This window comes from Rhagoletis zephyria, unplaced genomic scaffold, assembly GCF_001687245.7.
Source record: "Rhagoletis zephyria isolate East Lansing unplaced genomic scaffold, Rhagoletis_zephyria_1.1 Rzeph_scaffold_01840, whole genome shotgun sequence".
NCBI classification, from domain to species: domain Eukaryota; kingdom Metazoa; phylum Arthropoda; class Insecta; order Diptera; family Tephritidae; genus Rhagoletis; species Rhagoletis zephyria.
The window spans coordinates 32,263-54,544 of record NW_016158924.1 but is presented as its reverse complement, the minus strand read 5'-3'; the positions used below and the strand labels follow the sequence as shown (position 1 = coordinate 54,544).

The 22,282-nt window shown below is 36.8% G+C and overlaps 1 protein-coding gene across 3 annotated transcripts in view; it reads left to right on the top strand.

The window, feature by feature from the left end:
* LOC108365336 (mucin-5AC) overlaps nt 1-19,460 on the top strand; it is a 62,449-nt gene extending 42,989 nt beyond the window's left edge. For all 3 annotated transcript variants that reach the window (XM_017619333.1, XM_017619335.1, XM_017619334.1), the window contains 6 exons: nt 1,809-1,923; nt 3,643-3,803; nt 4,160-4,299; nt 10,242-11,586; nt 13,743-14,667; nt 15,825-19,460. In XM_017619333.1, the coding sequence (XP_017474822.1) occupies nt 1,809-1,923; nt 3,643-3,803; nt 4,160-4,299; nt 10,242-11,586; nt 13,743-14,667; nt 15,825-16,125 (2,987 nt within the window). In that variant the 3' untranslated portion in view covers nt 16,126-19,460. The remainder of the gene's footprint in view (nt 1-1,808; nt 1,924-3,642; nt 3,804-4,159; nt 4,300-10,241; nt 11,587-13,742; nt 14,668-15,824) is intronic.
* The last annotated feature ends 2,822 nt before the right edge of the window (nt 19,461-22,282 follow it).

Here is a 22,282-nt window from a genome sequence, read left to right as displayed (position 1 = left end):
TACTACGGCTTTCAATAGAGTGAAGTTCCCTAAGGACGCGGAGGATTAGGACGATTATCGCCGCAAATTCAATGAGTTGCTCCTCGCAGTTTCCTAGAAAAACCAGGAGGAGGGCACAATGAAGGCAGCCTTGGGACAGTAGATCACCTGATGGGGGCCCACTTCCCTGCATTCGGTGACACAGGGGACACTGTCACTGCTGCGACAAAACTCCCTAGTATCCATGGGCAAGGCAGTCCAATTGACAAAATCAGCTTTGCAGATAAAGTAGCTTGGGCTATCAGATCCTTCCAACACTGCAAATCTCCAGATTCGGGTGGAATCTTTCCAGGCGTGCTACAACGAAAAAGTGCCACGATGACTCCCTGACTAACGATCCGCAAAGGTAGGGCGGTTAAAAAAGCCCTGCACGAAATTGATTTGGAGTATATAGTAAGCACCTAACCACAAAGATTACGCGCTGACAGCCGTTTTGGACGTGGAAGGCGCCTTTACCAATGTTAGTTTGGCATCCATATACTGCTCTATGGTAGCCGTAGGACTGGACCCACTGATCACTCTCCGGAACGACAATATGTTAAGTACGAGAAGCATCAATGGCTCCTTGGAAATAATAAAAGTAAGGAAAACATCCACACGTGGAACCCCTCAAGGTCGATGTGATCTCCCCTGCTGTGGAGCGTCGTATTTAACGAATTCCTGCTCTGCACATCGACAGTAACTGTTACTATCAGGTCTCAAAAACTGAATTCAATCGAAATTTCGTAGTCCATTTTCTCGACAGAAGTAACAAGGAACTTAGTATTGCTCTCAGCGATGACGAATTACCCATTTTCATGGACGGCTCCAAAATGGATATCTGACCAAGAACAGGCGTCTTTTCTCAGGAGTTATCTCTCAGAGGGTCCTATAGACTCCCACATCACTGCATTTTATTTCAGGCTGAGATATATGCAATCTTCATGGCGGCAACCATGGTGAGCATGGTCGACGTAGCTCCATCTAAACTTGCCTTCGTTGTTGACAGTCAGGCGGCTATCAAAGCCTTAGGGGCGGCGAAGATTAACTTGATAAAGAATGCCGAAATCCCTACATGCTAAACAATAACACATATTCAATCTTTACTGGGTCCCGCGGCATAGTGGTGTTAAAAGCGGATCTTAGATGGGGCTTGGAGAAGCGATCCAGATCGTGAAACCTCCCCTGCGATTTCTGCGCACGAAGAACAAAAAGTTTGTTCATTTTATTTGGCTTTCAAAGCCAGACGTTGGGCTTCTCACAGCAATACTATCGGGACACTGAACCAATGGGAATATGGCCCAGGAAAACGTCTTAAATTTCTTGGGGACCATTTCTTCAATAACCTGAATACCTTGGGGAAAGCTCCACTGGAAGGACTGGTAGGATTCGCCAGAGAATAGGGTGGTTCAAAGATCCCCCCTAGGCATCGCAGTGGGTCTTTGTGGTCTGTGCTCTGAGTGAACTCTTCTCAGTGCTGCCCGTTTAACCTGACATAGACAGCAATGTCGCAAAAGCTGGACACTTTAAGAGAAAGTGTTGAGATGACGCCACCTCGTCGTAGTCTACGCAACTGTAACAGTACAAATCCGACGTGATATTTCCTCTCCCTGGGTGAAGTCCACTCAAATGACCTTTACTTTTAACTTGGACAAGCCATTAATTTAAAAACTGTATTTTATTCTTATACAGTTTTATTATAGTATAGATTAAATACTTTTTTAAAGTTGTAAATAAAAATGTACTCACTTTTTTAAAAAGCTAATCTAAAGCTATAAATTTACTTTCAGTTGACAACAGCTTCCAATTCGATGCAACGAGAGATCTTTTGCGAGAACTGGATGTCAACGATATTGTTTGGATAGGTTTGATGCGACCGCAGAGCTCGGAACGTTTTATGTGGTCGTAAGTATTGAAAAATAATTCTTAAATATAGTAATGTTTGCCAAAACTTAAAAACACATCAATTTACACTATGAATCAGTCATACTCTTTATTTGTTTTCCCCACACAACTTTTTTTTCCTTGAACAAGAATTTTTGCAACATTTAAAAAGTCCGCTCACAAAAATGTTTAACTAACCAAACAGAATCAAGCAAAAGAACAAGGCTTAGGCAATTGTAAAAAAAAAAATGTTAAAAGTGCTGAAAAGGAAAATTAAAAATATATATACCTTTATATCGTTTCTTTTTTTCACAAAGACCCTTACCAACACTTTTTTCAAAACTGCGTTTTTTGCAGATTTTTGGAGGATATATTAACATAAACTTTAACAAAATTTAAAAATCCTACCTGTTTTTGATACTCTTTTTATAATTTTTGCATGAAGACAATTTTGAATAAAAAATATTGATTTGATATGGTAGCCAATTTGTTTAAAATAGCAACACTTTTTATGCCAAAAAATTCAAAACACACGAAAAAATCTATATACTCTCGAAACTATGGGCCAGTGCAGTGAAACTGACTGCGTAATGTATAATAATAATACGTGTAGCAAATAAAAAGGAAAATTCTGTAGAGTTAGTAAGAGGAAAACAATTTTTTTTAAGTAGCGAACTTTTGATGCAGTTAACATCTATTTGGCAAGTATATCACTTATCCATAGTCTTGTGTCTAAATTTCATAAGGGAACATTCCGCCATCTTGGATTTTGTTTTTTTGGGCTTTTTGCAATTTGCAAGCTTATTTTGCTTTTTAAACTAATGATTCTATAAAAATGTTTAAAGAATTCAATTTCCCCCAGTTTTTACGTATTAGATAAAAAAAATTGTTATTTAAAAATTTTGCAAAAACTGCGAAAAAATTTTATATTTTCACGGTTTTCGCCATTTTTCAATAAATTCTTTTGAAAATACGTAGCAAATTCATAGACCAATGATGTAGAGAATTTCATCCTCTACAACCTTTGTATGATTTTTTTTTTATTTGATTGGGCCAAGTTCCTATTGAAATTGTTGATGAGAAAAAGTCTAATTTTACTGACCTATTCGGTGTAATCTGGCTTTTAGTTTTTTAGTTTTTCGTCATTTTAGGTTTCGATATTTTTTTGACATATCATACGGATCCCTAGTTTTTATTCTACATATGTGTATCCAATGGCCCAGTATCAAAAAATAATTTTTTTCTACAAACAACAATTAATATAACGTGTACCGCTTGTGAAAATAATAAACCTAAAGCATAACAAAAACATTCTAAGCATTATGGCATCTAACGGACATACCCGTAAATAAATATGAACATATATAATATGTAAAAATGTATCCGCACCTCACCGTCGTTTATCTTGGAATAGCGATTCATGCCCACGGTCGTATTCACAAACACGTTCAAACACGCAACTGCTTGTATGTTTCAATTTGTGTACGTAGTATTTTTATCAGGTCATGCCCCACCATTAAAGTTTTCGATTGAAATCCGCTGCAAAAGCTTAGCATTTTCTAAGCACCGCTGTTGCAGAGGGAATTCAATGCACTGTCCGCCTAAAAGTAGACCTCAATTTATGTGCTTTCTAATAGCACGTGCGCAGGGTCACACACATGTTTGAACATGCCACTGCACCCATTTAGTGCAACTTAATTTTCCATCTTGTTTCTACTTCATCTCCTTCTCTATTTTCAGCAACTCCCGCCCACTGGTCACCGACACTGGCTATTGGGCCGAATCGTTGCCACTAATGGATGCACCACTCTGCGCCGTCATCGATCCTATACGCGATTATCGCTGGCATGCGTTGCGCTGCGGCGGCCCCGAGACCGCATCGTTCCTCTGCGAAATGCCGGGTAAGTGTACCTGTGGTTGCGTAGCGCAGTCCACAACATGTGCCGTATGTAAGTGTTGGCACACTTAATAGTACGCCTATGTACATCTATGATGTGTATAGGTGTGTTGTCTATGTAAATAAATACATACATACATATATACATATATACNGCACACTTAATAGTACGCCTATGTACATCTATGATGTGTATGGGTGTGTTGTCTATGTAAATAAATACATACATACATATATACATATATACACATGTTCGGTGCACTTAATGAAAATTCAACATTTTCGTTGCTCTACTTTCGCGTTTTTGTTGCTAGTTTTAGTAGTCTTGTTCACTTCGATTTTCGTTTGTTGCCATTCCAGTGCCTTCCTGGGCTGATGCTTGTATACTTAAGGATATGCCTAATCTAACTATGCAATATATGGCCGATACAGCGAGCATTGAGTTGATACGAAATTGCGCAGAGGAGGGTCTATTAAAGCAGTCTTGCAAAGGAAAGCTGGTAAGTGCAGGGAGTATGTTTTAAGTTACACTAAGATGTTTGTGGTATTCGCACGACTTCAACTACGCGTTATTAATTATTCTTTCGGAATTAAAAGAGGATAGATTAACAATCGTTTCAGCCAGAAACAATTTCCTACCGCTTTAATTGGATCTTGTTGACTATGTACACTTACTGCCAGTATACAAAAAAACTTCATGTAAAACATATGCCTGTTTACTCATATACATGTTGTTTTCCGATTCTTAATATAATTTGGCACTTATTTAACAGTAAGTAGATACAGAATATTTTGCTTAGCTGCCCATCCTTCTTTGCACGAAAAACTTGNATTCAACTACGCGTTATTAATTATTCTTTCGGAATTAAAAGAGGAACCCAAATATGTATCAGACCTAGATTAACAGTCCTTTCAGACAGAAATAATTTCCTACCTCTTTAATTGGATCTTGTTGACTTACTACCAGTATACAAAAAAGGTTCATGTAAAACATATGCATGTTTACTCATATACATGTTTATTCATATATTTGGCACTTATTTAACAGTTAGTAGATACTTCTCCTATTTCGGAGTACTAAAAACAAAGACTGTCTAGAAGTACACAAAAGAAAATATCTGAGCACGCCACAAATTCATTAATATATTAAAGGTTATACTTATGGACATTAATTAGTGNCTGTTTCAGGGTACTGAAAACGCAAAAGAAAATATCTCAGCGAGTCACAAATTCATTAATATATTAAAGGTTATACTTATGGACATTAATTAGTGAAAATATCGACTGTAAATTACCGCATAGCAAACCTTATTGATTTTACAGACTTAATATATAATAAATAATGCATCCTTATAGACTCCTTAATAAATGCTACATGCGATTCTGTGACTGGGGCAAATAGGAACTTTACGCCTTTTAGTTGTTTACTAAAGCGATGCTAGAAGTCGCGAGGGAATCCTTNATAAATGCTACATACATCCATATAAAGACGCTGATGAATTCCTACTAAACTTGGAAGTTAAATAGTAGGGGCGGCTTCTGCTTCTGACCATTTTTGGTACCTTAGAAGTACTGTGGAGAACAGATTAAAACCAGACTAACTGCATTCAAATGGAAAATATGTCATCCAAGCAGCGTCTGCGATAAACCCTGTTTTAAAACCACATCTTCCTCGTGAATAAATAANTAGACTCCTTAATAAATGCTACATGCGATTCTGTGACTGGGGCAAATAGGAACTTTACGCCTTTTAGTTGTTTACTAAAGCGATGCTAGAAGTCGCGAGGGAATCCTTGGGCTTATGTGGTTACTATAACAGCATATTTACTCGCTAACCGCTAAAGTGCTTCTGACCATTTTGGCGACCTTAGAAGTACTGTGGAGAAGATATTAAAACCAGACTTACTGCATTCAAATGGAAAACATGTCATCCAAGCAGCGTCTGCGATAAACACTGTTTTAAACCACATCTTCCTCGTGAATAAATAACCCTGCGCCTTCGTATTGACCTGTGGCCCCGACACAGCCGCTAAACGTAAACGTAAATACATTAGAATATTATTAAGATCACATTCATGTTAAAAGCGGTGCATGAAATATTCATTTTGATTTTACTGAATTGAATTTAATAAATTAATATGAATTGTGAATGATTAATAATTAGCCATAGATAAGCAGATCCACATTAACTTCAATGATTTGTAATATCAGCGTATAAATATATACATATATGCCATGACGTGTATCACTACTACGATTCATTTTTATTTCCTTTCNCAAAAACGGTGCATGAAATATTCATTTTGTTTTTACTGAATTGAATTTAATAAATTAATATGAATTGTGAATGATTAATATAATTAGCAATAGATAAGCAGATCCACATTAACTTCAATGATTTGTAATATCAGCGTATAAATAGATACATATATGCCATGACGTGTATCACTACTTCGATTCATTTTTATTTCCTTTCATACTACAGGAATTTGTATTACTTTATATATTAGCCTAGGTCCCCGTATTAGTGCACTTCTTCGTGTTCGNCTACAGGAATTTGTATTACTTTACATATTAGCCTAGGTCCCCGTATTAGTGCACTTCTTCGTGTTCGTGCTCGTCTTCGCATTATCTTCGTCTTCGGATTTGTGCATAAGTCAGCCAAGACTTCTGAAACAGCTGGTAGCCCTCCTAAATATAGTTAAGAAATAAACAGATAGCTTGCGTCTGATATTGAGATACTTACATNGGAATTTGTATTACTTTATATATTAGCCTAGGTCCCCGTATTAGTGCACTTCTTCGTGTTCGTGCTCGTCTTCGCATTATCTTCGTCTTCGGATTTGTGCATAAGTCAGCCAAGACTTCTGAAACAGCTGGTAGCCCTCCTAAATATAGTTAAGAAATAAACAGATAGCTTGCGTCTGATATTGAGATACTTACATATGTACATATTTCTTGTGCCTGATGAATGGAATAAGTTAAATTATATTTTTTAACGTGAAAAGNATGTACATATTTCTTGTGCCTGATGAATGAAATAAGTTAAATTATATTTTTTAACGTGAAAAGTGAAAACGCTTCTACATACAGTTCAAAAATGAAGCCTGTCTAAACCCATTTCACTTGATACCCATNGTGTACATATTTCTTGTGCCTGATGAATGGAATAAGTTAAATTATATTTTTTTTAACGTGAAAAGTGAAAATGCTTCTATATACAGTTCAAAAATGAAGCCTGTCTAAACCCATTTCACTTGATACCCATATTTTTAATAATTACTTTAACTCATTAAATAATTTAAGTTTACCTTTTAAAACAGGTGGCAGCCCTCTTTAATTTTCTACATATTTAACTATACACACCTTCGTTTCTCGTCATATTATAATATTACATTTAACTTACGCATACTTTAATTAAATTATATTTGCAAAAGAGGTGGCAACACTGTCCACAATATTTAAAACTAAAACCTTACTAAATGTTTTTCGACTGACACACATATTGCGTTACATATTTAAATTGTGTACCTAATTCCCTTAATTCAAGATTAATTTTATTACTAAAACATATGGCAACCCTCTTATATAATTTTCAGAAAAAACGTTTTTAACCCATGTCAATTTATAGCCATACTCTTATAATTCATTTGACTTATTACGTAATTTTAGTTTAATATTTTATTTAATATTATAAATGCTCAAACTAAATATGTCTTAATACTCCTTTCTTTGGTGCCAATATTTTATATAATTTAATTTAATTCGCCTTTTCAAACCGATGGCAATCCTTTTAGAATTATTTTTAAACCAAAACGTTATGAAACCTTTTTTGGCTGACACTTGTATTGCGATACATATTTTAATTATCTAATCCTCTGAATTCAAATTGAATTTTATTATAAAATCAGGTGGCAACCCTCCTACATGCAGTTTGGAAATCAAGTTTCTTCAAAACAATTTTGATTTATATTCATAATACTGAAGTAGCTTAATTTACCTATTTCTTATATTCAATCTAAGTTTGTAACAAGGTGGCAGCCCTCTGCAAAATATATTCCAACCGCAGCCTCTTTCCTCTGACTAGGGTTTCCAATCGTACTATTATACTATTTTCCGGTCGGCGTACTATATACTGTTGGAAAAAGTATAGTACGCAAGAATACTATATTACTTCAATTATAAATATAAACATATTTCAGTAATTCGCACCAAAAATTTTTATTAAAATGGATGACATTTATACTGAAATAAAAATACTAAATGAAATACTTTTTAACAGAGACTGAAAATAAAAGTTATTTTACATAATTAATAAATTATGCTATAGCTTTTTCAAAGGTACCTTTAGACCCATCTCACATTGTAGATTGTGATTCCTCCATGAGCTTTAAAAATTTGACTTTTATCATTTTGAGCAAATAATACCGATTATATCTGCTTTTTTATTTTTTTAAGGCAAAAATAAAAGTTAAAATTTGCCTTTTATTTTTTGAGCAGAAAATAATCGGTAATTATTGCCTTTTATTATTCCAGAGTTGTGTATACTTCAATTTAATAGTTTTAAACCTCCTATCTTGATTTTGTTAACTCCCTAATACACAAATACCAGGGTTAGATCAAATCTAAGTTTGTATGTCCAATGTATAAATACAATACATGAAGGCATTTTTTGTTAACGGCATCAGATCCACATTAACTGCAATCGACATATGTACTTCATAATTTAAATACGCTGCGATTAGGTTATAAATATTGCGCCATCTGGTACTCAAAACTCGAAATACCTACACACACATATTCTTTGTCTCCCTCTCTCACTTCCAGCGCATGCATATGTTTTCTAAATGATGCCGAAGAGATTTTGTATGGAAAATCATGTATGCTCATATATTTTAATAAAGTATGTTTACTTAGGAGATATCAACCAATACTTCCGATATACCAAACGAATGTAATAAACTTGAGTTTTTGATTAAAGAAAATAGAGCCGTTGTCCAGTCTTTTGATAATAAAAAACGTTTGCCCATTTTTTCAACAATTTTTGGCCTTAGAATGTTAAATGATTGTTGAATTTATATAAAATTTCTACACGATAATATTTCTATTGCTCCTACATCCCTAAAACGAAAGTTATGTAAGTTTCTATAGCACTTTAAAGTTCAAAATTTACCCCAAAATAAGCCAATATTTACCGTTGTTTCTACAACAGAAACCTTATTGGTTACTTACAATATGAATCTGTCTTTAGGTTTGGAATTTTATCTTTGAAACGCCATACTTCGATCGATAAATCGATTTTCCCATAACAACAACAAAAGATAAGTGGTCATACCCGAAGCGTACATAAATATCCGCAATAAAAACTCAACCATAGCTTAGCATATAAAGCGCATGTTATTTCCTCATAACACCCTCAAATAAAGACAAGCTGTTGACAATGGCATCCAAATAGAGCCTACAGAGAACACGTAGATAACAGTACATGGCATTTTTAAGGAAGGTAGCGGATATCGACGGGATAAGGCTTTTAAAAGCGATGCGCACCAAATCGCGCCGACATCCACTGAGGATCTGCAGGGCGAGACAAAAGATTATGTGCGTTCGCTGCGTCCGCAAGCCCTCGAGGGAGCGTCTATCGAAAGTAATGCATTTTATGAGTAATCGAAGTGTTTCCATTTAATGCCTAGTGAAAATCCAGCATACGAATTATTTACAAATTTTAGGTTTATTAAACACCACTTCCAGTAAGTACCAGCAGTGGGAGCGTGAACACATCACTCATAAGTATATTAAGAGGTAGAGCAATTATCAGAAATATCTCACCAGTGAAACCAGTAAAAACTTCAAACTTACGCCATTGTGGCATTTTTCTATGGTTAAGTTTTGGCGTGCAATTTGTATTTGCCTGGAAATATCTCTCATCGGGAAAGAAAAAACCAACCAACACCAAAACAAAACAAAGACTTACTTTGGAAGTCAACTCTTCATCAATACTTTAACTTTACTAATTTTATTTTGACCAAATATTAAATTGGCATTTTTAAACAAAACAAGTAAAAACCCGACGCAAGTTCTTTCACCTTTCCGAAAACTACCGCTACATAGATACCAGGGGTGGTTTTACCCCTATTTCAAACATCTTCGATAGAACGTTCAGTTAGACATAATGAAATAAACTTATATAGTTATACATAGTTATATATAGCCCATTTACCAAAATTCCATAATAATGTTACTTCTTTTCAAGGGATTGTTGTTAGTATGTTACAAACAACCCTTATGTGAACAAAGTTATAATACCCTTGTACACCTTTGCGCTCGGCGATAGAAATTTGTTTGAAAACACGAAATCAAAAGTGTTTTTGAACTATGTAAAATATGTATATATCTTTGTAGTATATTTCTTTATTTGTCCATTTTTTCGATTTTTTCTCCATAGGATCGTGATCGTGCACTGCGTGAACTGATCTGCCCACGTGAGCGACTTGAAGCACAACGTATCAATGATATAACCAACTCCCACTTCAAATCTCTTCAAATTATCAACAGCATTCGCACAGACAATAATGAGAACAACGACATTGAGTTGCTGCCACTTGGTGAAACCACCTACGGTTCGGGCAGCAGCAGCGACGTCTCTGAGCAGGTGCCAACGGAAAAGAATACCGTGCAGCGACTCATCGAACAATTCAATGTGGATGAGCTTATGCAAGCCGACGAAGCCACAATGCCCATGAGTAGCTACCACATACCAGGCGAGATCCCTAAACCAGTGAAGAAGGCGTCTAAGAAGGTGATCGTAACCAATAGTGGCGATTATCAGAAAAAGTACCGTGGACAAAAATACGACGAGAGCATTCAGCTTCCACCACCAACGCCGAAGCCAAAGAAGCAACATCAGTTGTTGGCTTTGGAAGACATGATGATGGGCGATCAGCCACAGCAAAGCGGTGAACCGGAAATGATAGAACACGTTGGCATCGAAGAAGACGAAGTCTCTAATGAGATAACTGAATCATTACCGCATAAGAAAAAAGTACTGCCACAGGACTTAAAAACAATGGCACCCATTACAGAGAAGTTTTCGGAGGAGATGGTTAGTGAAGAAAAGCAAGCTCAGCATTTCAAGGAAGAGATGGAAAAGAGATTAGTATTTGACACAGCTACAGCAGCTTCCAGTACAGCAAGTAGCACCACTACTGTGCCAGCAACAACCACTACTACAACTACTACTACAACAACTACCACCACAGCAGCTGCGACGACAACCACTGACCCTAGTAGCACTGTGACACCAATTCTGAGCACATCCACGACTACTCACAAACCGAATGAAAACCAAGCTACAATAACAACAGAACAGGCTGTTCTCATTTCAAGAAGTGATGCATCGCCTAGCACTATTAGATCTTCGGAAACCGTCCCGAGCCTAATAGTCCATACCACAACAGCCACTCCTACGCATCCAACCGACTTAGATGCGCACGCCTTCATCAGTAGCACGCCTGCTCCCCACACATCGCACACCGAATCACCTGCAACCATAGCCCATCCTATGCACCCACAGCAACAGCAAGCACACGGGATCATTATTTCCGACGAATCGCAACATTCACACATGAAAGAATCAGCAGACAATTCACACTTTATTCCACCAATGTTGATGGTGAAGTCACATTACGTACCACCGCTGAAGCATGGTGACCATCCAAGTGGGGAGCATTATGGCACCGGAATGCATGAGGGAGCGGCGCCGGCGCACCCTGGTCATGGAGATTTTCGAGGTAAGTTAATAAAAATTTCGAAAAACTTTACTGAATTCTCAGTACAATCAGTTAAGTAACTCATACTGAATTTAGGGCATCGGGGCACGAGTTTCAACGCTTTAGTAAAAATAATCCGTTCCTATCAATTTTAATGCATTATTTCTACTACTAGTGGATTTCAAATAACCAATTTGTGATATTATGTCGCGTAGGGTAGGGTCTAAGGAGCACCATGTAAATAAAATGACAGAGTTTTCATTGCCTATCTATGTCTACGTATATGTCATTATATTGGTCATACAGCTAGTCATTTTAAATACTTTTGTATAGATATTGCATAAAATAGTTCTCTCGGACGCCCTATCATTTTTATTCGTCATATTCCATGTTTCTGCGCAATATAGAATCTCGAACATCATAAGAAATTTATAGATCGCAATTTTGTTCGGCGTACTTTGGGAAATTTTGGAAATATTTTGGCAAATGGCTTAACAAACATGATTTAAAAGCATGAGCTTTTTATTTTTGCAAACAATAAGATCTTAAACCTTGACGACCGCGGTGTCTAAAGGGATATATTTTTATGCAAAATGTATACAGTTTTTATTTGAAAAATGTATCGAATGAAAGGAAGCAAAGCTGATGAATGTCGATCCTTTTCTCGAGAATCTGGAAGAAGTACTATACGCCATTGCACTTCCACTTCGCTTCATATTGTAGAAATTTGTATTAGGCTTAGTATTAACCTGGTCCTTAGTCTCAGTCGTCGTCTTTACAATCGTCTTCGTATGCGACTTTTTCTTCGCTTCCGGCTTCATGTTCGTTAACGTATTCATCTTCGCTTTCTTGTTAATTAATTTTTATACGTCTTCATACTACTATCATTTTTTTACAATCGTCTTCGTATTTCTGCTTGTATTTGTTTTCGTGTTGGCCTTCGCTTTGTATCCGTTTTCGTTTTTGTGTTAGTATTTGTCTATACTTTGTATTTGTTTTTCATTTATCTTCGCAGCTACCTTCGTCTTAATCTTCGCATTCGTATTCGTGTCCGTCCCCGAACTCGTATTTTTTCGTCTTCATATTTGTATTCGTATTGGTATTCAATTCAGTTTTCGTATTCGTCTTGGTCGTCGTATTCGTCTTCGAATTTATTTCCGAATTCATAGATCGTCTTTATATTCGTGTTCGTCTTCGCATCGCTTATCGTTTTCATTGTCGAATTTTCTTCATATTCGTTATTGAATTCATCTCCGTATTCATACTTGCCTTCGTGTTTTCTTCGCCTTCATATTCGTTTTCGTCTTCATGTAATTTTCTTCGAAGATTCGTAAAAAAATCGTCAGAGAAGTGAGATACTCCTAAAGATTTCGGGAACTTCGGATTGCAGGGAATATGTACATTAGGGTGGCTCTTAAAAATGAAATTTTAAGTCTCACCCCCTCAGTCGCTAATACAACGGTCAAAGATATCACATATAAATTTTAGTCCCGATTGGAGACGGTTAAGGCGTGTCGCACAGGGGTCAAAGTTCAGATTCCTCTATGGAGACTCAAAAAATTTAAATAAATTTTTTTTTTCATCTAATACTACGATACTACTGTAGGCGGAGATATCACGTATAAATTTTGGTCCCGATTGGAGTCGGTTAAGGCGTGTTGCACAGGGGTCAAAGTTCAGATTCCCCTATGGAGACTCACAAAATTTTAATTAATTTTTTTTACGCCTTACCCTACTCCGATCGGGACCAAAATTTATATGTGACATCTTCCACGTTAGTAGTATCGATTTTGAGTATTAGATGAAAAAAATATTAATTTTAATCTTTTTAGTCTCTATAGAGGAATCTGAACTTTGACCCCTGTGCGACACGCCTAAACCGTCTCCGATCGGGACCAAAATTTTTGTGTGATATCTTTGACTATATTAGCATCGATGTGGGGGTTGGCGTTTAAGAAATCGGATGTAATAATGTACTTAATACATTTAAGGATCACCCTAATTTACATATATATGTAAATTGTACTACACTAGTCAATGGGAAAAAAATTTTATATTATTTAAAAAATTTTGGAACAGGTAATTGTTAAAATACTGTCGGTCAATGTAATTTTTTTCCATCGACATAAATTTATGGTAACTTAATTTTAAATCATTTTTTGGTTGTAATTTTTAAGGAAAGCCCAATGACGACACGTCTCATCACAGCACCGCGATCAGCCAAGTTCCCGCTGAGCCAGCAACCCATCACATAGCAACTGCCAAAGCAGATGTAGCTGACATTGAAGCGAAGACCACAATAACAGTGACGACCACAATGGCGACATTAAAATCAGGAACAACAACAGCAGCCTCAGAGGGAACATCAGCTCATGGTGACGAGTTGACAAAGGAAACAACCGATAAATCGGCAGCACTGGCACAAGAACACAAGCAGCAACACTCAAATGCCAAGTTAATTGCAACAGCAAATCAAAAGCAGCAACAGAGCGGTAAACAATCTGGTACAAAAGCTCATTCGCAAGTAGCAAGTGAGAAAATTGAAAATGTCGAAGATATTATAGCAGAAACAACAACAGATGCACCTACAACAACAACGCAATCGGCAACCAGCGCTTCCGCTGCTAACAAGCATCTTTCAACGGCAACACCAACCACCACGACGACAGCAACAACAACAACTACAAGGAGGACGACAGCAACATCAACAGCGTCGACAACCACAATGAAATCCGCTGACGTCAGCTTGACACATGAAATTGAGAAGCCAGTTAAGCGAGAACCGCAAACAAAGGCAGTTGAAGAGCTAACAAAAGAAACGTCAGGGAAGGCATCTAATACAGCAGCGGAAGCGTCAGCCACCATCATCACAACAACAGTAACGGCGAAGACAGATAAGTTGCAAGCAATAAAAGTCGCCGACTCAAATCGCAAGCTGGAGGTTGAAGAAGCAAGTGCAAAGTCACCAGCAGCTGCAGTCGTAGAATTGGCGCCACAAAATGCAACCCCGACAACTGGCGCGCCATCAGCACCAACCTTGGCTACAGTCACAACGACTACTGCTTCCATTGCTGCTTCCGCTTCCGCTGTAACCGACACAACATACACACNAGAAATCGGATGTAATAATGTACTTAATACATTTAAGGATCACCCTAATTTACATATATATGTAAATTGTACTACACTAGTCAATGGGAAAAAAATTTTATATTATTTAAAAAATTTTGGAACAGGTAATTGTTAAAATACTGTCGGTCAATGTAATTTTTTTCCATCGACATAAATTTATGGTAACTTAATTTTAAATCATTTTTTGGTTGTAATTTTTAAGGAAAGCCCAATGACGACACGTCTCATCACAGCACCGCGATCAGCCAAGTTCCCGCTGAGCCAGCAACCCATCACATAGCAACTGCCAAAGCAGATGTAGCTGACATTGAAGCGAAGACCACAATAACAGTGACGACCACAATGGCGACATTAAAATCAGGAACAACAACAGCAGCCTCAGAGGGAACATCAGCTCATGGTGACGAGTTGACAAAGGAAACAACCGATAAATCGGCAGCACTGGCACAAGAACACAAGCAGCAACACTCAAATGCCAAGTTAATTGCAACAGCAAATCAAAAGCAGCAACAGAGCGGTAAACAATCTGGTACAAAAGCTCATTCGCAAGTAGCAAGTGAGAAAATTGAAAATGTCGAAGATATTATAGCAGAAACAACAACAGATGCACCTACAACAACAACGCAATCGGCAACCAGCGCTTCCGCTGCTAACAAGCATCTTTCAACGGCAACACCAACCACCACGACGACAGCAACAACAACAACTACAAGGAGGACGACAGCAACATCAACAGCGTCGACAACCACAATGAAATCCGCTGACGTCAGCTTGACACATGAAATTGAGAAGCCAGTTAAGCGAGAACCGCAAACAAAGGCAGTTGAAGAGCTAACAAAAGAAACGTCAGGGAAGGCATCTAATACAGCAGCGGAAGCGTCAGCCACCATCATCACAACAACAGTAACGGCGAAGACAGATAAGTTGCAAGCAATAAAAGTCGCCGACTCAAATCGCAAGCTGGAGGTTGAAGAAGCAAGTGCAAAGTCACCAGCAGCTGCAGTCGTAGAATTGGCGCCACAAAATGCAACCCCGACAACTGGCGCGCCATCAGCACCAACCTTGGCTACAGTCACAACGACTACTGCTTCCATTGCTGCTTCCGCTTCCGCTGTAACCGACACAACATACACACATTCAATAACAACAACAAGAGTATGTAATAGTAACACAGATATGGACTTGTCGAGTTCTGAGGAAAGCTCTGCAGCAATTGAAGATACCGAAGGAGGTAAGAAGCTCGAGAAGAACAGCAGCAGCAGCAGCAGCGGCAAGCATACGAAGCATCATGCCACAACCGCCGAACCACCAACGCCGACACGCAATTTCTTGAAGGAAGCAACAGAGACGCCGCTCTACAAGCCAAATCGCCATCGCGTGCTGACCCAGCCGGAAACTGTCAGCTATTTTAAGAAAATATTAGGTTAAGCCCGAACAAGGCGAGCAAGACGTAATGGAAAGAAGGTGAGTTCGGCAGAGAGATATGCGTGTGGAGGCCTAAAGGGGAATTACTTAGCATCATAAATATGTTTATGAACAGGAAAAAGTAGCTAAGTACATGTGTAGTTAAGAATTTTATGGGAGGAGTTGAAAACGCAGCGAAGTAGTGAGGAGAAGAAAATAGTAGCAGTGTAGTTTATGGACTATTTCTACGAGTACTTAAATATGTAAGTACGAGTATAAATATTTTTGCTTAAAGAGTTGAAAAACAAATAAACAAAGAAGAAATGTGTGAGAGCTGAAGGAAAAATTAGTATAGCATGTCAATTTTGAGGGCTAAGGTAGTTGGAGCGAAATAACTTAAGCAGACACGTTTAAGTTTGATATATGCACTTGGCTATTTGTGAGGAGACTTAAAATTGTGCTCGTGTTTTATACCAAATAAATTCAGAATAAAGCAAAAGAAAAAGCAGACAGTTGATGTGCGTAATTTTTTAGGTAGCAGAAAGTTTACCGAATAGATAAATACTTGTAGGTTTTGAGAAACAAGTACATCTGCGAAAAATAAAGCCAAATACAAAGTTGAGAATGATCATAGATTTACACACCTACACTTACATAATACGTTGCAATATGCAAGTTTACATGAATTAAATATTAAGTAAACACCAATGATTGACTTTATGAAGTTTTACAGTTTTAGTGTTTTACTTAAGCAGAGAAAGTTAAAATGTTTAAAGGTTCAATGAAAAAAAAACAGTTTGCCAATGCCATAAGATAAACTTAGTAATTTTTCTAAACTATTCCGGGAGAAATGAAGTTTTATAAAGAAAAGATTCGTACGACGAAGAAAAGAATCGGAGGACAGATGTTCATTTGCCGTAAAAAAGGTGAAACATTTTCATTGAAAACCAAAACCAAAATCCGGAAACAAAGGCGTGGATAACAGATTTATATTTATGATAATGTAGTATTCGGTTATTTGGAAATTATTTAATTTTGAAATAGGACAATTCACCGGCTTATAACCAAGAATTGATTCAAAATATATAGAGGACTCATATATTAACACACTGGAGTGGCCACCTCAAATCTTAACAAAAGGGCTTAATATTAGTGGTGTGGCACACTTTTCCTCACTTTTTTGGATTGGCAAAGAATCTGATAGAATAATGGAGGCCGTTATGGTTAGTATTGAAATAAATATTGTGGCAACATTGAACGCACCCAATCCAATAGCAGAGTTTAATTCAAAATTGCTTTAGCTCTCACCAAGGAATGGTCAAGTAACGAAAATCGTGTCGCTATTATAGCGCTATTTATGTAAATGTGAAATGAAAAAAAATGTGGTATTTTCAAAACGCTCCGCCCGCTTAAGATAAGTTGCATGTTTGTCCGTCGGTCGGGCCGGTCCACGTACAGTTCCAACGCCGCAAGTCATCACGCTGAATTTTCTCGAAATCCGCTCCGAGATACGAGTGTCACGCAAAAGTCCATGAGTGGAATTATTAAAAAAGACTTGAGAACTGGTACTGTCAAACGCCGTATCGGACATTTGTTGACTGCAGCCTTTTGGTGACACTCACTGATGACTTGCATAGGAAAATTTTGTTTGCCGGATAACAAATTTTTAACGTGCCGTATTTTTCTAGAGTAAAATATGAACATTTCATGAGGATCCTCCAAATTTATACTTAGACACGTAAAGTTTGGTGCCAGAACCTCCTTCGGCAGGGGGAAAAAATGTGCTCGTATGACCTCACTATATAAGAGATTATTAGATGACGTCGCAAACCCGGTATTGGCAAACAAATAGAATACAAATGTTCGTTTGACATTTTTAACTGGAATAAAATATTAAACAGATAGAGTTAATAGATTTTAATTTTCAAACTCAATATTTAAGAAACGATGAAAATATAAACGCAAACCACAGAACAAGGAAATGACTTCATTAAGTAGAAATGTCAGCAAAAAATTGCTCGCAATGCCAAAAGCGCACAACAACAAAAAAATAAATCATGCAAACACACAAACTTTAGTGCAAGGATGCGAACAAAAAAATGTATTAATTTTTGTTACTCATTACGTACAATTAAAACCACAAATTACCATAGAATCGTTTTTAAATTGAACAACAATAAAAATAATAACCCACCCAAGAGAGTGGGCCAAAGCGGAAGCTATTGAAGAAGAATGCGTTTATGCAAGCATTTATGTGTTTATGTGTATTAACAACAACAAAAAATATACAAATAAAAGCATAAACATTTGAACAATTGAACGTATTTTAATAATTACGGCTGCTAAATAATAATAGTGCCCGGAAAATGAAGAATAATAATTAAATAAATAATAAATGATTATGAAAAGTTATTGAGTCAACATTGTGTACATTTGCATATGTGTGTGTGTGCGCTACTCAGCAAAATGTATGCATTAGTAGCAAAATCGAGCAATAAAGCAGTAATGACTTGTTCACCAATTTGGAGCGTTGACATGTTTTACAAAAATAATCGAGCTAAGGATAGGAATTCGATAACTTCCCTTTGTTCTCGTTTCGAAGGTGAAAAGAAGCTCAAAAGAATATCACCTTTGTCCTCCGTTTGGAGCTCAAAAGAAGTGATCGCTTGTAAGCACACGTAATGTTAAAAAGGAGTTTAAGGAGTAATTCATTGCTTGCAAAGGATTAATCTAGGATTACACTTTGAATGATCCTAATTTTTATAGGGTAAATGGAATGCGTACTAATAATACTACAGTTTGCATTAACTTGTAACTAGTGATGTGGAGTCCACTAGACTCTTCTGAAGTTTTCAACTGCTATATTTTTTATGGAGGTGAATTATCTTCAAATTCGGAATACCTTTGAATTTACAGAAAACTAACAAATACTACAGGTTTCAGTCGGTTACCAGCTGTGTCAAGTTTTTTGTGAAGCTGAAAACGAAACTATTTTCCCATTGCGAATAATATGGCGCTCTTAGTTTATTGCCTTAATTTTTTTTTTTGTCAGAAAATTTTTAATCGACCTTTTATCGCGTGAAATAAAAATTTAACAATGTTTCAAGGGCCACTACTCCAATACCTTTTTGTTTGGAAAACATATTTTTGTAGGTTATTTAATTGGGAATAAATGGAATTAGTAATAAGTATGCAAAAAAAAATCATTTAACCACCTTCAGCAAATATAAAAGCTATCATGGGGGAAGTCTTAGGGGCCCCTACGTCACTGTTTGTGTACAGTTTTTCACGTCACTAGTTACGGGTGAATGTGTAGTACTTAGTTATTGGTAGCATATTCGGCTGCAGCATAAAAAAAAACACACACACACACATAGTCAATACACCGGCAAAGCATCCGGCAAATGCAACAGATCTCTTTTTTTAAGTAAATTTAATTATTCGTATGCTGATGAAAACATGTTGCGAATTGAAAGCATTACTACAGCAAAACAAACAATAAACAAAAACAGAGAATATTTAAAATTTTCACTAATGAATATTTATTGTACGATTGTGAAAATGCGGAAACACAAATAGTATAATACACAACAAATGTGCATGTGTACAAGAATGTGTAATGTCATTGCATACAATTGGGTGTTTAAGAGGAAATATGCAATGCGATTAAATAAACGTAATTAAATAAAACTAAAAACTATATTAAAAAACTGGAAATTTGTTTTAATTATTGAAAATGTTTCTGGCAAGCTGCATAGGTAAGTAATATCACGCCGAACTATACATACTTGTATGAAAATCTCCGGAACCGTGCTATTTGCTGCTACTCACTTTTACACTCTAAAAATTGCATACAAAACTACTACCGAAAAGGGTTTAGTTTTCAACAAAATCTATATATATAAAAATGGTGTGAAAAATGTATAGTAATTCATCAATTGAGAACGGTTGGGCCGATTTGGCTAATTTTTTTTCAGTTGTTCGTAATTGCCAGGAGAAGGTTTTTACGAAAGAAAATTTTGGGAAACCCCTCCGGGACATTCGGAAAATTTTAAAGATCGAAAATTGATTTTTTTGTATGGAATCGAAGAATGCAAAAAATTTGAATTTTTTTCGACAAAAGCTTTCAAAATTTCGGATAATTGTGAAATTCATTGGGAGCTTGAATCAATTGGGAACAATTTTCTCCTATGTTTCATAACCGATTCGAATAGGTGCTGCTTTTTTGGAAACGTGTTTAGAAGAAGGAGTGCACAAAGTTTTAATTTTTCCGATAGTTGGCGCAGAGGTCGAGCTATGCTTAAAAAAATGCAGTTGGTTCGTTGGTAGGCTTTGGCCTAGATTAGCATATGGGATTCATTTTTTCCGTTAAGTGGGTCAGAGACCGAACTATTCGAAACAGTCTTATTAATGGTCCGATTTGCTGGCAATTTAGCACGTAGGTAGCTTATTGGCTGGGTTAGAATATATGATAGGTGGGCCAGAACCGATCAATTCCAAAAAATTTTCAATCGAATCGGGTCATTGTTTTACAGTTACAAAAATTTGATGCAGCAAATGTTAACGCTATTTTTCACAGATTTTTTTGTGCTGATTACGAATCCGTAAGTAAAAAGTTACCATCAGCTCCAGATTTTAAGAAAAAACGAGGTCAAATTGTCAAATAATCGAGTTTTTGCAATATATGAGAGGCTCTAGTAAAGAAACAAAGTGGTGGTAGAACCTTCCACTTAGGCTTTGATTAAAGCAAGTTCCCGCACCTTTGCTTGATGGTCACTTAATACTGGTTTCTCCATCTCAACTTAACTTAGTTTAGCCATTTTTGGACTTAAGTCAAAAGTTAGCCTACGTTTTACACAGCTTATTCTTGGCTGAGTCGAGAAAATTGGCTTAACTAAGTTGAGTTGGAGAAACCAGGCCTTCTAGTCATTTGTTGAACAGGAATAACTGATTTCGGGAAGATCTAGTTCCTACCGCAATTAAGCAAAAGGTCATAGAACCTTCCTAGAACTACAGACTACCATCCCTGAAAGTACTATACCTGCACCTTGCCCTAATGGTCACCTATACTCATTTACTTTTTATCGTCAAAAATGGTGTAAAGATCAGTGTTAGCTATTAAATAAATGACTATAGGTAACCTTAGGGTCAAGGTGCAGGAATGGTATTTTCAGGGATTGAAGTCAGAAGTCGAAACCTTAATTTAAGTGGAAGCTTCTATCACCTTTTGTTTCATTGCTAGAGCTTCTAAAATATTGCGAAAAACGCGATGGAAACATTATATTTACGTATTCTTAATCAGGAAAAAAACCTATTAAAACCAGCTTCAACGTTTGCCGCATCAAAATCGGTATTGCCCTGTGTTACTTACACTAATTATAGTTATAAAGAGAAGCTCCTTCTTTTTATAAGAGGTGATCTCGCGAACGGCTGTACTGATTTTTTGAAATTTTAGACACCTACTGCAGATTTTGGATATATTAAGGGAGCGTGGCATCACCAATGCATATCGAATTTTTCATACCGTATATCTCTGAAAGTATTTGTGGTAATGTCCTGGAAATTGGTATAGAGATTTCGGGGCTCCTGGAAAAGGAAAGTGGTGCTTTCCAAACATATTGAAACTTTTACCTATCTGTAAATATATACACCCAGAATACAGTGTTTTTTTTCTTTTTCGTAATACATTTATTGTACCAAATTTTGAGTATGCAGTTTTGAAGTTCACTCAATTTCGGTATCATAAAGTGCAAGTTTTTAATGGCTATAAGATACCGTTGATACCGCACGTCTAAAGAATGCGTGAACGTTTTTCTGTATGGGAAAAAATGCCGAAGAGTGGCGGTATGTAAAAGACTTATTCTGGTGGCTTAACTCCTCCAAAACGACCGAAACGATTTTAGTGATAATTTTTAGTGGCGCTGGAACCGAGTTATTGCTAAAAATCGTCGATTCGGAGGCACCAGGGATCAAAGTTAAATTACTTCCGTTAAATCAACCATCAGAACCATTGCAGTCCTTGCTTTACCGTGACTAAACAGAATGTGGACCAATGATACTCACCAGTTTGTAAACTGCCACCAACTATACTATACAGATTCAAGGACGATTCACTATCGAGCCGCAAGGACTTCTTCCCGGTATAACGCTTTCGTCAGGTTATTTAAGACATCAATGGGGA